Source organism: Triturus cristatus, unplaced genomic scaffold (assembly GCF_964204655.1).
Source record: "Triturus cristatus unplaced genomic scaffold, aTriCri1.1 SCAFFOLD_168, whole genome shotgun sequence".
NCBI classification, from domain to species: Eukaryota; Metazoa; Chordata; class Amphibia; order Caudata; family Salamandridae; genus Triturus; species Triturus cristatus.
Genome location: NW_028187305.1, coordinates 1,555,775 through 1,573,822, shown reverse-complemented (window position 1 = coordinate 1,573,822; position 18,048 = coordinate 1,555,775). Strand labels below are relative to the sequence as shown.

The window sequence follows — 18,048 nt, the reverse complement described above, 5'->3', positions numbered from 1 at the left end:
TGCGCGTTTTTTGTGGGGAGAAGGACGTCAAGGTGATCAGTCACCCGGGACTACGACTGGAGGAACCACTGCTATTTAGGGATGACGGGGTGCATCTGTCTCGATTGGGGAACGCCTATTATATGATGGAAATGAGGGATGTGGTCAGCAAGCTCTGGAATGAGGCAATCTGGTGTCGCAGGGATGTGTGAGGGGTCCTGGCCTAGGGGGTGGGGCAGGTACCCGCCCTACAGGGGGCTACCTGGTTGGCGGTACTTTGGAGGGGTGGGGGGAGTCATTAGCGGGCACACCCATCCCTCGGGGGGGGGGAAGAGTGAACGAGGTGGGGGTATTGGAGGCGTGAGTGAAATGGCCGAGGAGAGCCGGGAGGATGCAAGGAGGTTTGTGGAATGGTGAGGAACGGAAGGGGCATGGAGTGGTACAAAAGGGGAGTGTGGAGTGGGTGAAAGGAGTGAAGGATGGTAGAGTGTTGGGGGAAAGTTTATTCATATAATGTTTTGGTATTGTTAATGTTGTGCAGCCTGGTCCTAATAAATGGCCTTTTACGCTAAAGACACGGTGTGGTCTGTTTATTGCGCGATGCCGGGCCCCGGGGGAAGCAGAGTCGCAGACTAGTCTTCCCCCGGGGTCATTCGCGCGAGGGTAGGACCAGGTAGGGTCAAGGGGTGGAGTTAGGGGGTGGGTATATGAGCGCAGGGGAGGAAGGCGACTTCCTCTTCCTGCGCTCGGCACCATCGGGAGGGTTTAGAAAAGGCCACCCACCCGCCCTGCAGTTGAGGGTTGGGTTTACAGGGTTGGCTACAGCGTGCCAGTTTAGGACAGGCTGCGGGGTGGCGGTACTTTGGAGGGGTGGGGGGAGTCATTAGCGGGCACACCCATCCCTCGGGGGGGGGGAAGAGTGAACGAGGTGGGGGTATTGGAGGCGTGAGTGAAATGGCCGAGGAGAGCCGGGAGGATGCAAGGAGGTTTGTGGAATGGTGAGGAACGGAAGGGGCATGGAGTGGTACAAAAGGGGAGTGTGGAGTGGGTGAAAGGAGTGAAGGATGGTAGAGTGTTGGGGGAAAGTTTATTCATATAATGTTTTGGTATTGTTAATGTTGTGCAGCCTGGTCCTAATAAATGGCCTTTTACGCTAAAGACACGGTGTGGTCTGTTTATTGCGCAATGTGTTACTCTAGAGTCTTTATTGAGCGAATGACTTGCTAGACGAACTCTCCCAGTATTTGTTTTCAGCTGTAATGAAATGAGCTCATGGACTGCGAGGTGCAAACCCTCTGCCGCCCTCTCCGTAAAAGACGAGGCAGTGGAGGTGGGAGGTCAGGGGGGCCTCTGCCTCGCACCGAGATGACACTGGCTGCAAATCAGCTCCTATTCAAGAGCAGTTGTTGGGCAATGCGGCAGGGCATTGTATGCGGTAAAGGTGTTCACGCGAGCCATATGCTTAATGACACACAATACGACGGCTCTGTTGTCTACCGTGCCCGCTGGACTCATGAGTGTCCGTTTTTGGCTATGAGGAAAACTACCCGCATCATCTCCTGTGCTACAGAAAATTCATGTGGCTTCTGCTCTGAGGGTGCGCGGTCTATCCTCGCCCGGCTGCCACCACAAATAGACTCCGTCCAGACACCGAGATCATGCAGAGCCCAGGGATACCAGCAGACACTGCAGCTCCCAGATGACCCTCATTTTATTTTTGATGCTCGGACTCTGTTAAATTTGATTCTAACTTTAAGTCTAATAATGATCAATTCGTCCCTGCAAGTACGACTCGCCTAATATTAATCCAGTGCAGTGGTCTAAGATTTCATTGCCAATCGCTGTATCAGTATGCCAGAGAAATTAAGTGTATGATGTAGGCTCCTCCACATAGGGGCACACTGTTTATGAAGTCTGCGCCGGTCTGCAGCCCCGCCACAGCATCTCTCAATAAATGAATTTGTTGCAGGACAGAAGTTGCACATGATTTCCATCACACACCACACAGTCTCTATAAATGCGATTTAAGAGAAGCAGCCAAGTGTTTTCGGTGTTCCTGCTGGCAAGGAAACGTAACTATTAATTCTCTACATGTACCGATATTATACCATATTGCATTCAAGTTTTCTTAATCACTTAATGCATTTTAACCTTTATTTTTCTGTGTGGCTTACAGTTTTAAATCGCACAAAATGAACTCCGCAATGCAAATTTAAGAAATATGGTGCCCCATAATTGTTCGGTTAGCCACATACTTTGCTGGCTATGCAGATGAAAGAGTGAGAAATGCAATTAATTGAAAAGATTTGCATGGGGAATGGCGCCCGGCCTCCCAAAAAATGCTGACCCCCCTAAAGTGAACCCCAAAGCTGCCTCCCCCTCATCCCTTCCCCTCCCGTGTGCAGTCCAGCCTCGCCACTCTCAAACTTCACCAGCCGCCACTGGAGTTAACTGACACACTGCTGCTGGTGTTGGAAGTGCATGTTTCACTCTGCATGTCAGAATGTTTTACTAAAATGGACGAGGAAGATATTTAAGACCACACAGAGATTGTGATCTAATTTTAGCTGTCTAGAGCACTGACCATAATTACTATAACAAAAAAACTTTTTTTTAAAATTTACTGCTGTATTCTCTAGTTTTGATTCCATCAAGATGGAGCTCAGGTGTGCCACACTTTTATCCTAAATACAGAATGTTAGCACTCTTGTTGCTCATTTAAACTTTGTGGTAAAGCTGCAGTTGACCACAACAGAGTTTACTGACAGACTTGTGTTGAAATAGCATGCTCCAGTCTGCGCGTCCGAATATTTTACTGAAATAGATACGGAACCTTTGAGAACTCCTAGAAAATCTGTCCTTTCCTCATTTTAGCTTTCTAGCACTGTAGCCATCATTTCTATGACAAAAAGAACACCCCATAATTTTGTTAATTTTTAAAGGAAATTCTTTAGGTTTTCCAGCTTGAATTCCTTGAAGATGGCTTAAAGTGTGCTATGGTTTTGTCATACATAGAAATGTTACTGCTCTAGTTGTTCAATAGAACCCCTTGGAAAGATTCGCAGAACGCAGGGGAGAGAACTGACAGGCTGCTGCTGAAAGTATATGTTTTACTCCGAACATCAAACTTTGTACTCCGATGGCTAAGGAAGATAGTGTGAATATAGAAAAAGTGTTGCCTCCTGGAGCACCTTCCATAATCTCTATGAGAAAATCATAAGAGAAAACACTTTTTTTTTCAAACATGGTTCATCAAATCTCAGCAGAAGGTCAGCGTTTTTCTCATGATAACATCACTGTAGAACACACCACAAATCTTACAATGAGTATGGTACACTCAACAGATTTATATTCGAACTAAAAGCCGTTATCGCCCTTTATATGTGCTCCTTTTTATGACCCTCAAAACCTGGCATTTACTACAATGCATTTCAAAAGGGAACATGCCCACATCATCTATAATGACTGTCCATGTTGTGGCTAGCCAGTCATGGGGAAGGGGCCTCTCTGGAGAGTCCCTCCCCCACATGCCTATTGGTGTCCGGTTGAACTCACCCTGCCTGCCTCTTATATGTTTTTTCATTTGTTTTCAGGATGCAGGGACCATGTTCCAGAGTCCTGTAATGGCTGCCATAGCTTATTGCTCATGTTGTGGCCAGCCAGTCATAGGGAAGGGGCCTCTTTGGAGAGTCCCTCCCCCACATGCCTATTGGTGTCAGGTTGAACTCACCCTGCCTGCCTCTTATATGTTTTTTCATTTGTTTTCAGGATGCAGGGACCATGTTCCAGAGTCCTGTAATGGCTGCCATAGCTTATTGCTCAGGTTGTGGCCAGCCAGTCATAGGGAAGGGGCCTCTTTGGAGAGTCCCTCCCCCACATGCCTATTGGTGTCAGGTTGAACTCACCCTGCCTGCCTCTTATATGTTTTTTCATTTGTTTTCAGGATGCAGGGACCATGTTCCAGAGTCCTGTAATGGCTGCCATAGCTTATTGCTCAGGTTGTGGCCAGCCAGTCATAGGGAAGGGGCCTCTTTGGAGAGTCCCTCCCCCACATGCCTATTGGTGTCAGGTTGAACTCACCCTGCCTGCCTCTTATATGTTTTTTCATTTGTTTTCAGGATGCAGGGACCATGTTCCAGAGTCCTGTAATGGCTGCCATAGCTTATTGCTCAGGTTGTGGCCAGCCAGTCATGGGGAAGGGGCCTCTTTGGAGAGTCCCTCCCCCACATGCCTATTGGTGTCAGGTTGAACTCACCCTGCCTGCCTCTTATATGTTTTTTCATTTGTTTTCAGGATGCAGGGACCATGTTCCAGAGTCCTGTAATGGCTGCCATAGCTTATTGCTCAGGTTGTGGCTAGCCAGTCATAGGGAAGGGGCCTCTTTGGAGAGTCCCTCCCCCACATGCCTATTGGTGTCCGGCTGAACTCACCCTGCCTGCCTCTTATATGTTTTTTCATTTGTTTTCAGGATGCAGGGACCATGTTCCAGAGTCCTGTATTGGCTGCCATAGCTTATTGCTCAGGTTGTGGCCAGCCAGTCATGGGGAAGGGGCCTCTTTGGAGAGTCCCTCCCCCACATGCCTATTGGTGCCAGGTTGAACTCACCCTGCCTGCCTCTTATATGTTTTTTCATTTGTTTTCAGGATGCAGGGACCATGTTCCAGAGTCCTGTATTGGCTGCCATAGCTTATTGCTCAGGTTGTGGCCAGCCAGTCATGGGGAAGGGGACTCTTTGGAGAGTCCCTCCCCCACATGCCTATTGGTGTCCGGTTGAACTCACCCTGCCTGCCTCTTATATGTTTTTTCATTTGTTTTCAGGATGCAGGGACCATGTTCCAGAGTCCTGTAATGGCTGCCATAGCTTATTGCTCAGGTTGTGGCCAGCCAATCAGGATTGAGTAGTCCTCTTTAAGGTGGCCATTCAGAGCCTATCTGGACACCTACCCTTGTAACACATAAGTAAACTGCTCTTCTGGTAGCCGACACACCACGTCCACTGTTCTTCATTTCTATTGGGGTTAAAGTCATTATTTGGGGCGTATCTTTTATATTAATCATGCCGGCATTGTTGCTCTTCTTGTAGCTGGCTGACCAGGACGGATCCTAAGGATGTGGCACGAGTGGAATCAAAGACTGTGATTGTGACCGAAAATCAGCGGGACACTGTGCCCATTCCTGTTGGTGGTGCCAAGGGTCAGCTGGGCAACTGGATGTCTCCTGAGGACTTTGAGCGGGCGGCTGGTGCACGGTTCCCAGGGTGCATGAAGGGTAAGTTGGATGTGAGAGGAACCTACTTTTTTCCCCCTGCTTTCTGACAGCTGTCTATTTTTGGTTGCAAGTTTCCCTTCCCTCATTCTAAAAGTGCTCTTTCAATCCTTCCCCTATTAGAATGCCCTCTCCATCCCTTATTCTAACACTCTTTCTCTTACCCCTTGTTTTAATGACTTTCTTTCTATCTCACGCCATTGGAAAATGGATGTTTGAATCCTTAATAACTTTCCCCTTTTGACTAATCTCTACCAAAGTTGGCAATGACAATAATTTAGAATACATCTAAGTGCGTGACGACTTTCATGCAGATTAGTCACAAAATTCAGAAGTTTCAAAGGGGGGTGGGGGGGGCAAAATCATTTTTCACTCGTGCTGTTGACTTAGCGCAGGGTCAGTTGGATCGCCAGGTGGAAGCACCATCTCAACCTGTGAGTTTCAGACCACATTTGTTTTATGGTATAGCCACTTTTTGAAATATTAGTCAACCTTAACTTCCTTCTAACACCAATTTGTTTAGAGGATAATATATATATATTGAGTGGAAAACAGCGAAAGGTTAAATTCAAGTTATAGTTAGCCTTGGTAATACGACCTTAAAATGTGTTTTAAAAAACACCTCTGAAATTCATTGAAAAAATCACATTTAAAGTGCAGTTATGATTCTAAAACCCAAACACAAATTACTGAAAATGGCCAGTTATGGTTAGGTGAACTAACTTACAAAATTATGCACTGGTAACCATAGCTTTACTTTTTTAACCTTTGGTTTTTCAGTGAATTTCAGTTTTTTGAAATCGTCTGAAACTGCTCCTTGCCCCCAATCTTCTATTGACAGCCAGTCCCTGCTGCAGACGCCCTGCCCAGTGAGGGCTGGCACATAGGGCTAAGGCCTGGCATGTGGCCAAACCCACTATGGGAAGCCAATTCCTGCTTCACAGGGGGCCTTCGACAGTACCTCTGGGGGGGTGGGGGTAGCACTGGCCACAGACATGGCTTGGGATCAGGGTCTGGCCGTTTGCTAGTTCCTTCGCCAACCCACTGCAGGCTGCCAACCGCGGCCTCCAGCCTGTGCATCATTGTTGACCGCAGGGCCGAGTGCCAAACCTCGCGTGTGGCACCTCCAGCTGCATCATCCATTCTTCTTTTTTTCATTTGAGGATTTTGCAAACCTTTGGACTCTGGGAGGCTCTAGAATTCACAAATCCAGCACATGATTTCTGAGTCTCACCATGTTTAAAAAAAAAATATATATATATATCCATTTTTTTGATGGGGTTCCTTTGGGGGCCCTCACGTGCTTTAGGGTAGCTTCACCCTGTTCCCGTATGTATCTTTTTTCTTTGTTTGGTGCTCCGTGTTGGGTAATAGCAGCGACAACACAATAACAATAATAATAATAATTCTTTTTATTCTTCTTCTTTTACTCTCTCTCTCTCTCTCTCTCTCTCTCTCTCTCTCTCTCCTTCTCTCTCTCTCTCCTTCTCTCTCTCTCTCTCTCCTTCTCTCTCTCTCTCTCCTTCTCTCTCTTCTCTCTCTCCCTCTCTCTCTCTCTCTCTCTCTCTCTCTCTCTCTCTTTTCTCTCTCTCTCTTCTCTCTCTCTCTCTCTCTCTCTCTCCTTCTCTCTCTTCTCTCTCTCTCTCTCCTTCTCTCTCTCTCTCCTTCTCTCTCTCTCTCTCTCTCTCTCTCCTTCTCTCTCTCTCTCCTTCTCTCTCTCTCTCTCTCCTTCTCTCTCTCTCTCTCCTTCTCTCTCTTCTCTCTCTCTCCTTTCTCTCTCTCTCTCTCTCTCTCTCTCTCTCTCTTCTCTCTCTTCTCTTCCCCCCCCCCCCGCCCATGGATTTCTGAATGCGTGGAGGGTTCGTAAATTAATGATTGATATCGCTAAAATTTTACCTCTTCAAGTCTAGACTGGAACACTTTTTAAATTCTAATTTCTCAAACTACTGACCGGGTTTACACCACACTAAACAAATGCACTTACTCCCTTGAGTAAAGTTCCATTTGCATGGCAAGTTTGGTGTAATTCTGTTTATCCGTGTGACCTGTACCTAGGGGAGTTGAAATTCGAAATATCAGTTTTAGTTTTGGCCCTCAATAAACAGATCTGCACCCAGCTTGTCATAAAGAACCAAAGTGGAACACATTTAAGCCCAGATTTGTTGACTGATGTCAGATTCATTAAGAAAGCAAAACATGCCTTTAACCGGAAACCCTTACCTAATCCTAACTACAGGCACTAACCTCTATAACATATGGACACACCACTGAAGTACCCGAACTACATGTACTCCAGGCACCACAAGTCACCAAGGAGTATCACGGTGACAGTGGGATTCCAGAGTCCCTTGCTGTAGTATCTCAGTAACGCGTATGATCTGCCATTTCACTCCTTCAATTCAGAGCGCTTAAATCAAGAAAAGGATGCAAGCTTTATGGGCGCCGCCATTGTATAGTTCTGACCACTCTCTAATGGAGAACAACATACGAGGTCCACCCATTTTCTAACATAAAAAGCTGAAGCAGAAGGACAGCCACAGGGGTTTGTTGTTGTGTAGCTCCTTCTTCATGTTTACCTGACACATGTTCTCTGACCGACATACATCTCCCTTGTTTCAATGCTTCTCTAACCCACTCCCTTTGTGTATTTATTTATAAAAAAGGCGCATTTTCTGATCTTATCCATACCCAGCCATTTTACAGGCTTGGAGTGCCCCATGGATTATGCACACACACAATAGGAACCCGGAGTAGTTCCAGGTTTTAGGTGGAGTGCAGCTCCTTCATATGGAACACTCTCAAACTACTCGCCTCAAATGCCTTTTTTCCCAGCAGAGTTTGTAAGCATAAGAGTAGCATAGTGCCATCTACGCCGAGCTTGAACATTGACGGTCTTTTGCCATTTTTGCAGGAAAGTCTTTAAGCATAGAATTAGTTGGTGCCATCCACGTTGAGCTGAAAAATGGCAAAAGCCTTTTACCACTCCACATACTGCCCATCATCTCACTTTGTTATTGAGGGAGGACAGGAAAAGCCATGTGCCAGTGGTGCTCGTGGATTAAAAGTGATGCCTCTAGTAACCTATCATTAAATGCTGCATACTACATATGATATCATTTGCTTTTTCCAAGCGAATTATGAAATTAGAACAAATTCGTTGTAATAAGAACATCTGTGACCGTCGATCACAGGGAGATTATTTTGTCTCGAGTTTACCTCTGACTCCCTTATGTTTTCTTTCCATTTTTAATAACACCCTACTTTTTAATCTTTCTTTTTCTCACACCAGTGAAACGCTGTCTCCAATCTACCTGATTATAACCTTATCCCCATGTATGGTAATGCTCCTTGCATTGTATCATGTCTGCCCCATAGGTCGCACCATGTATGTGATTCCGTACAGCATGGGTCCTATTGGATCTCCCCTCTCTAAGATCGGAGTCCAGGTCACAGACTCGCCATACGTCGTTGCCAGTATGAAAATAATGACACGGATGGGGTCCCGTGTGCTGGCCACTCTTGGGGATGAGGAGTTTGTGAAGTGCCTACACTCCGTGGGACGACCCCTGCCATTGCGAGGTAACTAAGTAGCTTCATAGCCATCTGAGATGGAGCTCCAGTCCGGAGAGCCAGAGGTCCACTAAGAAGTGGTAGCGTATCTCCCATCTCCGGAGAGCCAGAGGTTCACTAAGAAGTAGTAGCGTATCTCCCATCCGTCCAACGTAGCGTGTTCCTTGATATGTTGAGTTGGGTTTTTTCCTGATTATGGACAGAAGAAGCAGTGTGGCTTGTTGTGTAGTTTTGGGGAGAGCAGTGGATTATCAAGAAACTGGCTGTGTGAAGTGTTACACGACTGTGGGGGCTGTGGAGTATTGTGTCACTTGGATTGTATTTGAGTGTCTTGTTTAGTATTACAGGGTGTGGAGTGGCCGATGGGAGTGTTGTATTGAATGGTTGGTTGGGAATGGCTGGAGGGTGGAATAAGTTGTATCCCATAGCTGGGTGGAGACATTTGCTTGCGACTGGTATTGGAGTGTCTCCAGAGTGGGGGTTCAAGGGGACAAGTTTGAAGAGTTCCACCACTGACCAGCATCGCTGGGGAGGAGTTTCTTTAGTGTGAACAAGCGCTAGTATGGGGGTATGAGGGCATGACATGTGGGCATAAGCTTCGTTCTTTCAGCCTGGTCAGACTGTACTTTTGACATTCATGCATATGGGTCCCCTTGCCTCCCACAAAGCACCGCTTACCAATGGCTGGCCTTGTAATCCCGAGAGCACCCTGATTGCCCACGTGCCAGATCGGAGGGAGATCTTCTCCTTTGGCAGCGGTTACGGCGGCAACTCTCTGCTCGGCAAGAAATGCTTCGCACTGCGCATTGCGTCCCGCATTGCCAAAGATGAGGGCTGGCTGGCTGAGCACATGTTGGTAAGTACAGCAAAAATGTGAGAGGGGGAAAAGGGCCAGAGAAGGGAGGCATGGGAGATGGTCATAGGATGCTCAAGGCTAAGCGATGATGGGTTAATCACGCGCTAGTGAGCAGAGTAAAACTGCAGAGTAAGACCGAAGTGAAGAATGACTGGCAGAGCTGGGCATAGAAAGATGGATTGGCTTCATATTTTCATAAATGTCTTTCTCACCAACTTCTTCCAGATTTTAGGAATCACGAATCCGCAGGGACGGAAGAAGTACATTGCAGCAGCTTTCCCCAGTGCCTGCGGGAAAACCAACCTGGCCATGATGAGCCCCTCCCTGCCTGGCTGGAAAGTGGAGTGTGTTGGGGATGACATTGCGTGGATGAAGTTTGACGCTGAAGGTGACCATCCTTCCTACAAGCGGCTCTCTTCTGCTAGCTTCATGTGTGAAACCTCCTCTCACTTCTCTCTCTCGACTCACTCGTTCGACACATCTGCATTTCCTTCCCTGAGGCTCCCCCTTTCATCTCCCCCTAACCCTTTGTTTCTGTCTCCTCTGCAGGGCGCCTCCGAGCCATCAACCCTGAAAATGGCTTCTTTGGCGTAGCGCCAGGTACCTCCATGAAGACTAATCCCAATGCCATGAGGACCATGCAGAAGAACACGGTCTTCACCAATGTGGCAGAGACCAGTGAAGGCGGCGTCTACTGGGAGGGCATCGACGAGCCTCTGCCTTCCGGGGCTACGGTCGTGTCCTGGCTTGGCAAGCCATGGAAGCAGGGTGAGTGCCTTTGAGGGGAGCAATGGAGGATTCCCTTTAGTAACCATATCATGTCTATGCCCCCTGACTTGTGGCCCTTTTAGTCTTTGTTACAATCCATACAGGCATACCCAAATCCTGACCTGCTTAGCAGCGCTATGAGCACAGACCCGGTGGTCCGTCAAGCATGTCCCCCTCACCCTTTGTATCCGAGGCAAAAGGGAACTGTGAGATCCATCAAGGAAATAGAAATGGTCTGTCCGGTGTGCTCTTATGGCGCACACACAGAAAGCCTGTCCGTTTTATGCGGAATGACAGATGCAGCGAAGACCCATTGACCATTCCGCATTGCACAGTGTTACAATGAGACAACATGACACCATGTTTAGTACTTGATGTAGACATTCCCTGTGAGCTGCTTGTCTCAAGTTACAATTCTGACCAGGCTAACTTACTTTTCCAGCCTTCCATTATTCATGAAATAAGATGAGTACTGGAAGGAATGCAACCTTTCCGCTGTGTTCACTCCTGTCCCGTGGACATCCACAGTGGGTGCTGTAACCTGCTAACTCGGCACAGCCACATTTGGTATGTTCCAAGGACAGACTTTTGTTATTTCCAAAGTGCTATCACTGTCACTCTTGCAAGAGAGCTATCTCTGCACAGCTTGCACAGGGACAGATATGGCTAGTACGAGTCAAAGATAGATTTGCCCCACCTGCTTCTAAGACATATCCTTTTTAGTTTCATGTTTCCCTAATAGCCTTTACTGAATGATGTGTCTCCACCTATATCAAAAGTACTGTGGCTGTTAATTTGTAAACGTTGATTTAGTAAACTGTATCAAAAATATATTTACAGCATGGAGGTAATCTATGCTGAAATGCTCAGACCAAGTTTAAAGTTAAATCCCAAACACCAATTGTCCCTGTAGCGGTTACGATACAGAAAACAACATTTTCTTGGGCTTCACTGAAGTGCTGTGACTACCAGTAGCATACGTACTTCTGGCTGGGCTGGAGTGACTTTGCTATACTCAGGATGGGGGGGAGAAGCCCACTGACGGCTGGCACGTAGGATATCTGAGACTTGATGCATTTTTCTGAAGAGATGAAATGGTTCTCACTGGGGCCCGTGTCCACCTGGACGCCTGGGCCAGATGTATACTTGGGTGCTGAGATTTGTGATGCTCGGGGAGCTGAACTGTGAGGGTCAGTGGTAGAGTTGGGAGGCATGGAGAACTGAGTTCGAGGCACATCGAGAGAGGGAGTAAACCCTGTGATAGTTATGACACCAGAAACTAGTGGATAATGCAGGGTAAGAAGGGACATGTGTTCCATTTTCAGGTCTCGTCTGATCCAGCGCTTTAGCGCTGCTCTCGCGAGAGCTTTTGTTAAAGGGGGATCTGGAAGTGCAGACTAGTGCTTTTCAGGCCTCCAAATACAGTGCATGTGCGCCGGGCGCGCGCACCATTTGTCAGCCTGCCTGATCTCTTTCGCGGGCGCTTTGATGTTCTCAGTGAGCCGCGCGGCCACTGAGAACATCAAAGCGGCCGCTAAAGTGCTCACCATTTGCCACCCCCTCCCTTATCCCACTTCCTGCTTGTTTTTTTGGGCTTACAGTCTCCATGCCCTCTTGCTCCTTCGTGCTGCTTTACCCTTCCCTCTGCTTGTGCTTCCTATCTCCTCCCACTCCTGCTGTTCTTTCTTTTTTTTTAAAGTCATTTTACTAAGCGCCAACGCGAACTGAAGGTATCGGAGTGCTTCACTTGAGCACCAGCTGCATTACAGACGGACGCATTCATTTTCATGGATGTACAGCCAGTAGGTGTGCAGGGGCGGGGATCTCATAGCAGCAGTTCTCAGAATACTGTACAGTCAGTACAGTGAGGCTCAGTTCTGCAAGCCTCGCGCCCTGTTGCTCATCTTGCTGCCAGCCTTTCTTTTAGGGTGGCCTTCAGGCTCACACACCTCGCACCTAGCCACAAACCACAGAGGTCGAGCATCTTTTGAACTGGTCTCTAATTAAAGAAATGACCTAGAAACCAAAGGCATTTCACAAGTCATCGTCCCGCAGCCCATGCGCACGTAGAGTACTGTCAGCACACGGCTCCCAAGCCAGGAACTTTATTATGAGATCCGCCTTATATTAGAATGATTCAATTCAGACCTCTCTGTTTCGGACCGGGGGAATGTTTTAGCGATTTAGCAGGCAGACAGACGTTTGCATTTCTTCAATAAAACGAGAGCGAAATGGGCTTTGACTCATTAAACTAGGGAGGTCCGCCCCTTAACAAGAAAATCCATGCTTTAAATGGACAGTTATTAGGTAGCTGCACTTTTGAATTTGAAAGGCACAGTTCCGTATTTTTAACTAGCAAACTTTTAATGATAGCGTATCTGCACTTCTGCGTTGCAGCCAGGTATCCTGGGAGTCAGAGTACCTGCACTTTAATGTTTAATTTTTAATCAATGACTGAATTGATGACGTGTATGCCCAGGTGTGCCACACTTGTTGTGTTGACACCAAAAGCTCCGGGGGGACAATGCAACCAGTATTCAAGCATTAAACATTTTTTAAATGCATAAAATGTTAGACAAGTAGCAGGAGACAAAATATGCAAAATGGCCGTGATGCAAACAAAATGAAAACGTGAGAATGACATCTATCCAGGAAATGATGCATGGCTATAGAGCAGAGGTCTTCAAACTTTTTAACTCTGAGCCCCCCCTAAGCAAAATGTTTTGAGGTCAGGCCCCCCTCCAAAACTTCATGACCAGGATTGGGGGAGCGGGAGGGACATGGCTGCGTGCAGGAAGCGAGGCTTATAAGATGATTTCAGGAATACTTTTTCTATAGCTTATGAACTGCACCAAATAGGAGACTTATAAAACAGCAAATGCATCAAACAAAAACAGATATCCCAAACAAACTGCTACCCATAATTGGGGTGTTGTGAGCCCCTCACACTGTTTGACCCCAATGCAACTATACCTGCTGCATTAATAATAACTGCAGTCCTGAGTAGCAGGCTATCTCCTTTGCTTTTTTTACCTCTTCCCCTCCATGATGGATCATCACCTCTGTCCTAATGCTTGAAAGGACAATAAGCTCTGATGCCCCTTTTTTTAAAGGTAGACGGTCATAATTGTGATGCAGTGGGCCCCCCAAAATCCATGGGCCCCAGTCCTGCTGCATCTGCTCCTTTATGATAACCAGCAGTGGCCACTTACACACTTGGCAGCAGTACCAGCTTCACTAATGAATGTCCCTTTTAAAAAAACAAAAACACTCATATTGTCCCCTTCTTTGGGGTATCTCGCTGAAGAAGTGGTCTCAGACCATTTGTAAACATAAAAATGAGTCCGCATACAGTGCTCCCTATTCTGGGCCTTCTGTTTGACAATATCTATGAATCTCGCTCCTTTCCTCTGTCTCCTAGACCATTACTGTGAGGCCCCAGGGGTCGAGAGGATTAGGGCTCTGCATCTGAATGCACCCTGCTGGCCTTCTACCTGCCACCCCATGGACTCAGCTTTCACAAAAAAACTGCCCCTGAATGGTTAATACTGACTTTGAGATGCCTCTGCCTGAAATTGAAGTGCGGGTGGTAGTGCAGAAAGTTAAAAAAGAAACCATGGAATTATGAGTTTCTGCAGCAGCGTTTTCCACATAATTATCAGTGTATTGCATGTGCTACATACTCTGCAGATTTCAACAAAAAAAACTTGATTCTAGCTCAAACGGAACAAAAGTTACTTAAAGCGTGACAAAGTGTTCCGGAGCAGTGGAAGGCCCTTTGCAAAGATTGACTGGTAATCTTGTGGTTGCTTACTGCTGTATTTGGGTGCTACACTGGTACTAATGAGGTGAAATATTTCCCCTGACAGTGTTACCGTGAGTTAAAATGACAAAATAATGAAGTAATATTAACCACAAAATGTGGCGCATTGTGCCGCATAATTTACCTTTTCTTGCTGCATAATTTAGTCAACCCTGCCGCATAATGTTGTCCTCTTCTGCTGAATAATTCCAGTGGATCTGCTTAAAGCTTTATGGTGGCAAAGATCTATTCTTTTTAAGATGTAATGTAAAGGAGTTATCAGCTGGAATCTGGAATAGTGGAGACACTTACAAAAATGTCTGCATTTGATACAGTTTGATTACTTATTACTAAAAAGTATGTTTTGTAAGAACTTGTTTTATCTCAATCACTGCATCATGTTGCCGCTGCCTAGCTTAGAGTATGTAAATACTGTTTTAAAATAATGACTTGCATGTTCACAGTGCTTTCTGCCACAGGCTGGGACCTCATAGCACTATATACAGGGCCATTGGAATTATGCGGCAGGAGAAGACCAAAACATGCAGCATGGTTGACTAAATTCTGCAGCAAGCAAAGGCAAATTATGCTGCATATTTTGTGATGGCATTACTGCACTATTTTGCTACTTTTACACTTGTTAACATTGTCCTGGCCTTTATTGCCCCTCATAAGTACCACATTAACACCCACATATAGCAGTAAGCAACAGAAAGGTGACCAGTCAACATTTAGAAAGGGCCTTCCACTATGAGGTAACGTGTTGCTGCATTTTTTAATCTGCAAATTATACAGCAGATGATGGATTGTGTGGCAAATGCGGGAAAACCATAACTATGCGCTGTGAGTGCAGGGTGAGAATGAGGAGTGAGTTGTCCGAATGCAGGTTGAATTCCCAGACACTTGAAGTTAATCAGCATGTTATTGGCGGGCGTAGGGTTTCAGATACAAGTTAAACTATTGCTACTATGGAATTAAATCAGGGAATCGAGGGTGAAGGAAATAAATAATGTGCTGATCCTGCAACAAACTTCCAGTCTTATGATTAGGGTTGCCAGCTCATTATTCTGATGTTGCAGAAGGTACACAAATAAACAGTCACCTAAAGCCCTATTTTCAGCACTTTATCTGTGCATACTGGGAAAAGCAAATATAAAGCACTTTTAAATGTGTTCTAGGGCTGCCTGAATGTTTCATGACTGAAAATAAAAGGAACAGACAGAGTCAAATTACAAATGAATACCTACTTTTTTATTTAAGAACCTATTTAGTGTCAAAGCAAGGTCTTTGCAGGCTCTTTAAACATACATGGCTGGTATTTTTTCTATTGGCAACCCTTTTTTTATATTAATTTTCATGAAATGCATTTTCACACTACAGCAGTATATGTAAAATACAAATTTAAGGAGGAATAGGCAGAGCCGGGACCCAGGGGTTACTGGAAAAAGAAAAACAAAACAGCCTCCATAACCTGTTTCCTAAGGTATGCAAATGGTCTTTAAAGACCGGTGAAAAACGTGGGCGTGCTGGAGTCTTAATAAGACTCCAGACACTGCCCAGTGAGCCCCCAGCAGCACACTCACTGACCTCTTGCCCCACGGCACTCTTAGGGCTTCGGAGTAAATGAAGACAGCCTGGAAATGCAGCGAATAAACATCGCTGCACTTCCAGGCGTCTTCATTTACATGTGCTTGCAGAGGCCTTCGCGCCCCCCTGGGAACCCATCCACGCCCCCCCAGGGGGGCGCGCCCCACAGTTTGAAGAACTGTGCTATAGAGGGAGTTTTGTTATGATTTGACTGATTTATACTTTTTTAAACGCACAATACATATAAAGGTCTCTTGGCGGGGGCTTCGTACTTCCTGGAAATAACATTCCAAAGGAGCCAGAATTACCGGGTTTTCTCTAAAACATATCAAAGCAGTCCGGTTCGAGGTTTAGTGCTTCAGGGAACGCTGAACCTCATTTGCCAGATAATCACCGATTGCGAGTAACCCTTCTAAGAAAGGGAAATTACAGGATCCTATTGCACAAGCCATCTGTGTTGTCAGGTTTCGCCGGCACAGCGCTTGCGCAGTACCCATGGCAAAACAGCCGGTATATGTGTGCAGGTCCGTCATGATCCTTTTCCGAGAAAGACCTAAATAAGCAAATTTGTGTAAATGCATGTAGTCTGTGTGGACCTGGGGAACTGGGTTCGAGCCTCGGTAACGACGCTGAACATCCTGTGATTCTGGGCAAATCACTTAATCTCCCTGTGCCTAACCAAAATGAATGTGTGTCCTCATGTAACGTAACCGGTGCTATGTAAAGCACTCTGATACCTGATTGGATTTGGGTCAAGTTTGCGCTATATAAAACTCTGCTAAAAAAAAAAAAGCTCCTTTGAGGGGGAGTTCCTTGGACTGTCAGATCCAATCTGCACTCTAAAGGATCATTTGTTACACGCCCTCATCCACTCTCCCTGTCACCGAGCCACCTTTCACACTCCTGGGCGACATGAAACTTTAGCAGACACCGTGGACCGCACAAAATCTCAAAAATGAACACGCATTGGCATAGCCAATAGGTCTCGTTTTTGGGACCTTTGTAAGTATTTAGTTATGCAGCACAATATCCTTGGTGCAACAACACCAACTGTTGCATGGCTAAACACTTATAAGGTCCCAAATGCGAGACCTATTGGCTATGCCAATGCTTGTTGGTCATGGAGACCATTCTACTTGCAAGGTGGAGGGGGCGGAGTGTTATCGTCACATAGTCTCAGGGATGCTTGATGTCTTCTTCTCCCCCCCCCCCCCTTTTTTTAATACATTTTTGTTTATTTATATTAACCCTCAATCTGTTCCCTTCTGTTTTCCAGGTGACAAGGAGCCATGTGCCCACCCAAACTCCCGTTTCTGTGCTCCCGCAGGGCAATGCCCCATCATTGATGAAGCCTGGGAGTCGCCAGAAGGAGTGCCCATTGAAGCAATCATCTTTGGGGGCCGGAGACCCAAAGGTAAGTCCAGTTAGTGGTATACATGAGAGAGGGGGGCTAGTGATGCCATCAGCTGCTGATGAAAGGTGATGGAGCACTGCTGGTGGAGGAGGTAGGGTGATCTTTATCAGTGAAATAGTACATTTCATAGGGTTTTCCCCATCTTGCTTCATATACGCATGGTGGGTATTTGACGCCCATAGGCATTCACCATTGCTCATAACCCGAAATACATGAAAGTTGTTGAGAAATATATAGCCACCATTGCTAACACCAGGCTTGGAATTTCATTGATCTTAGCCTTTTTTTTCCCTTTTTCCTCGTTTGTACTCTGGGCCTGAGGCTTCACTGCCTGTTTTTAAAATTTTTACTTTACAGAGTTTTATATAGCCCGAACTTGACCCGAATCGGGTATCGAAGCACTCTACATGAGCACCAATTGCATTACATTTTTGTTAGGCAAAGGGAGATTAAGTGATTCGCCCAGAATCACAGGGTGTTCAGCGTCATTGCCGAGACTCGAACCCAGTTCCCCAGATTCGAGGTCGACCGCCCTAGCCGTTAGGCCAACTCCTCTCCCCTGGAAACTTTCACCTCCATTTATACACCAGGCCTTGGGATTTACTGCTCCTAGGTCTTCACCTCCATTACGATCTTCCTCAGGGGGTGTTTATAGAAGATAGTTTTCACCTCCAGTGTTTCTTTTCAGTGCATACTATTATTCAATAAAATGCGGGGTCATGGCGTTTTTTAAATGTCCATTAAAATCTTAGAGGGTATATTCTTCCTATTGCTTTTCCCATCATTTATATCACCATTATACATCCT

General features: G+C 46.2%; 1 protein-coding gene across 3 annotated transcripts in view; it reads left to right on the top strand.

Moving 5' to 3' along the window:
• LOC146771981 (phosphoenolpyruvate carboxykinase [GTP], mitochondrial-like) overlaps window positions 1–18,048 on the top strand; it is a 216,150-nt gene that overhangs the window by 98,594 nt on the left and 99,508 nt on the right. For all 3 annotated transcript variants that reach the window (XM_085640278.1, XM_085640280.1, XM_085640279.1), the window contains exons 3-8: window positions 5,063–5,247; window positions 8,620–8,823; window positions 9,483–9,670; window positions 9,896–10,058; window positions 10,220–10,438; window positions 17,104–17,241. In XM_085640278.1, the coding sequence (XP_085496404.1) occupies window positions 5,063–5,247; window positions 8,620–8,823; window positions 9,483–9,670; window positions 9,896–10,058; window positions 10,220–10,438; window positions 17,104–17,241 (1,097 nt within the window). The remainder of the gene's footprint in view (window positions 1–5,062; window positions 5,248–8,619; window positions 8,824–9,482; window positions 9,671–9,895; window positions 10,059–10,219; window positions 10,439–17,103; window positions 17,242–18,048) is intronic.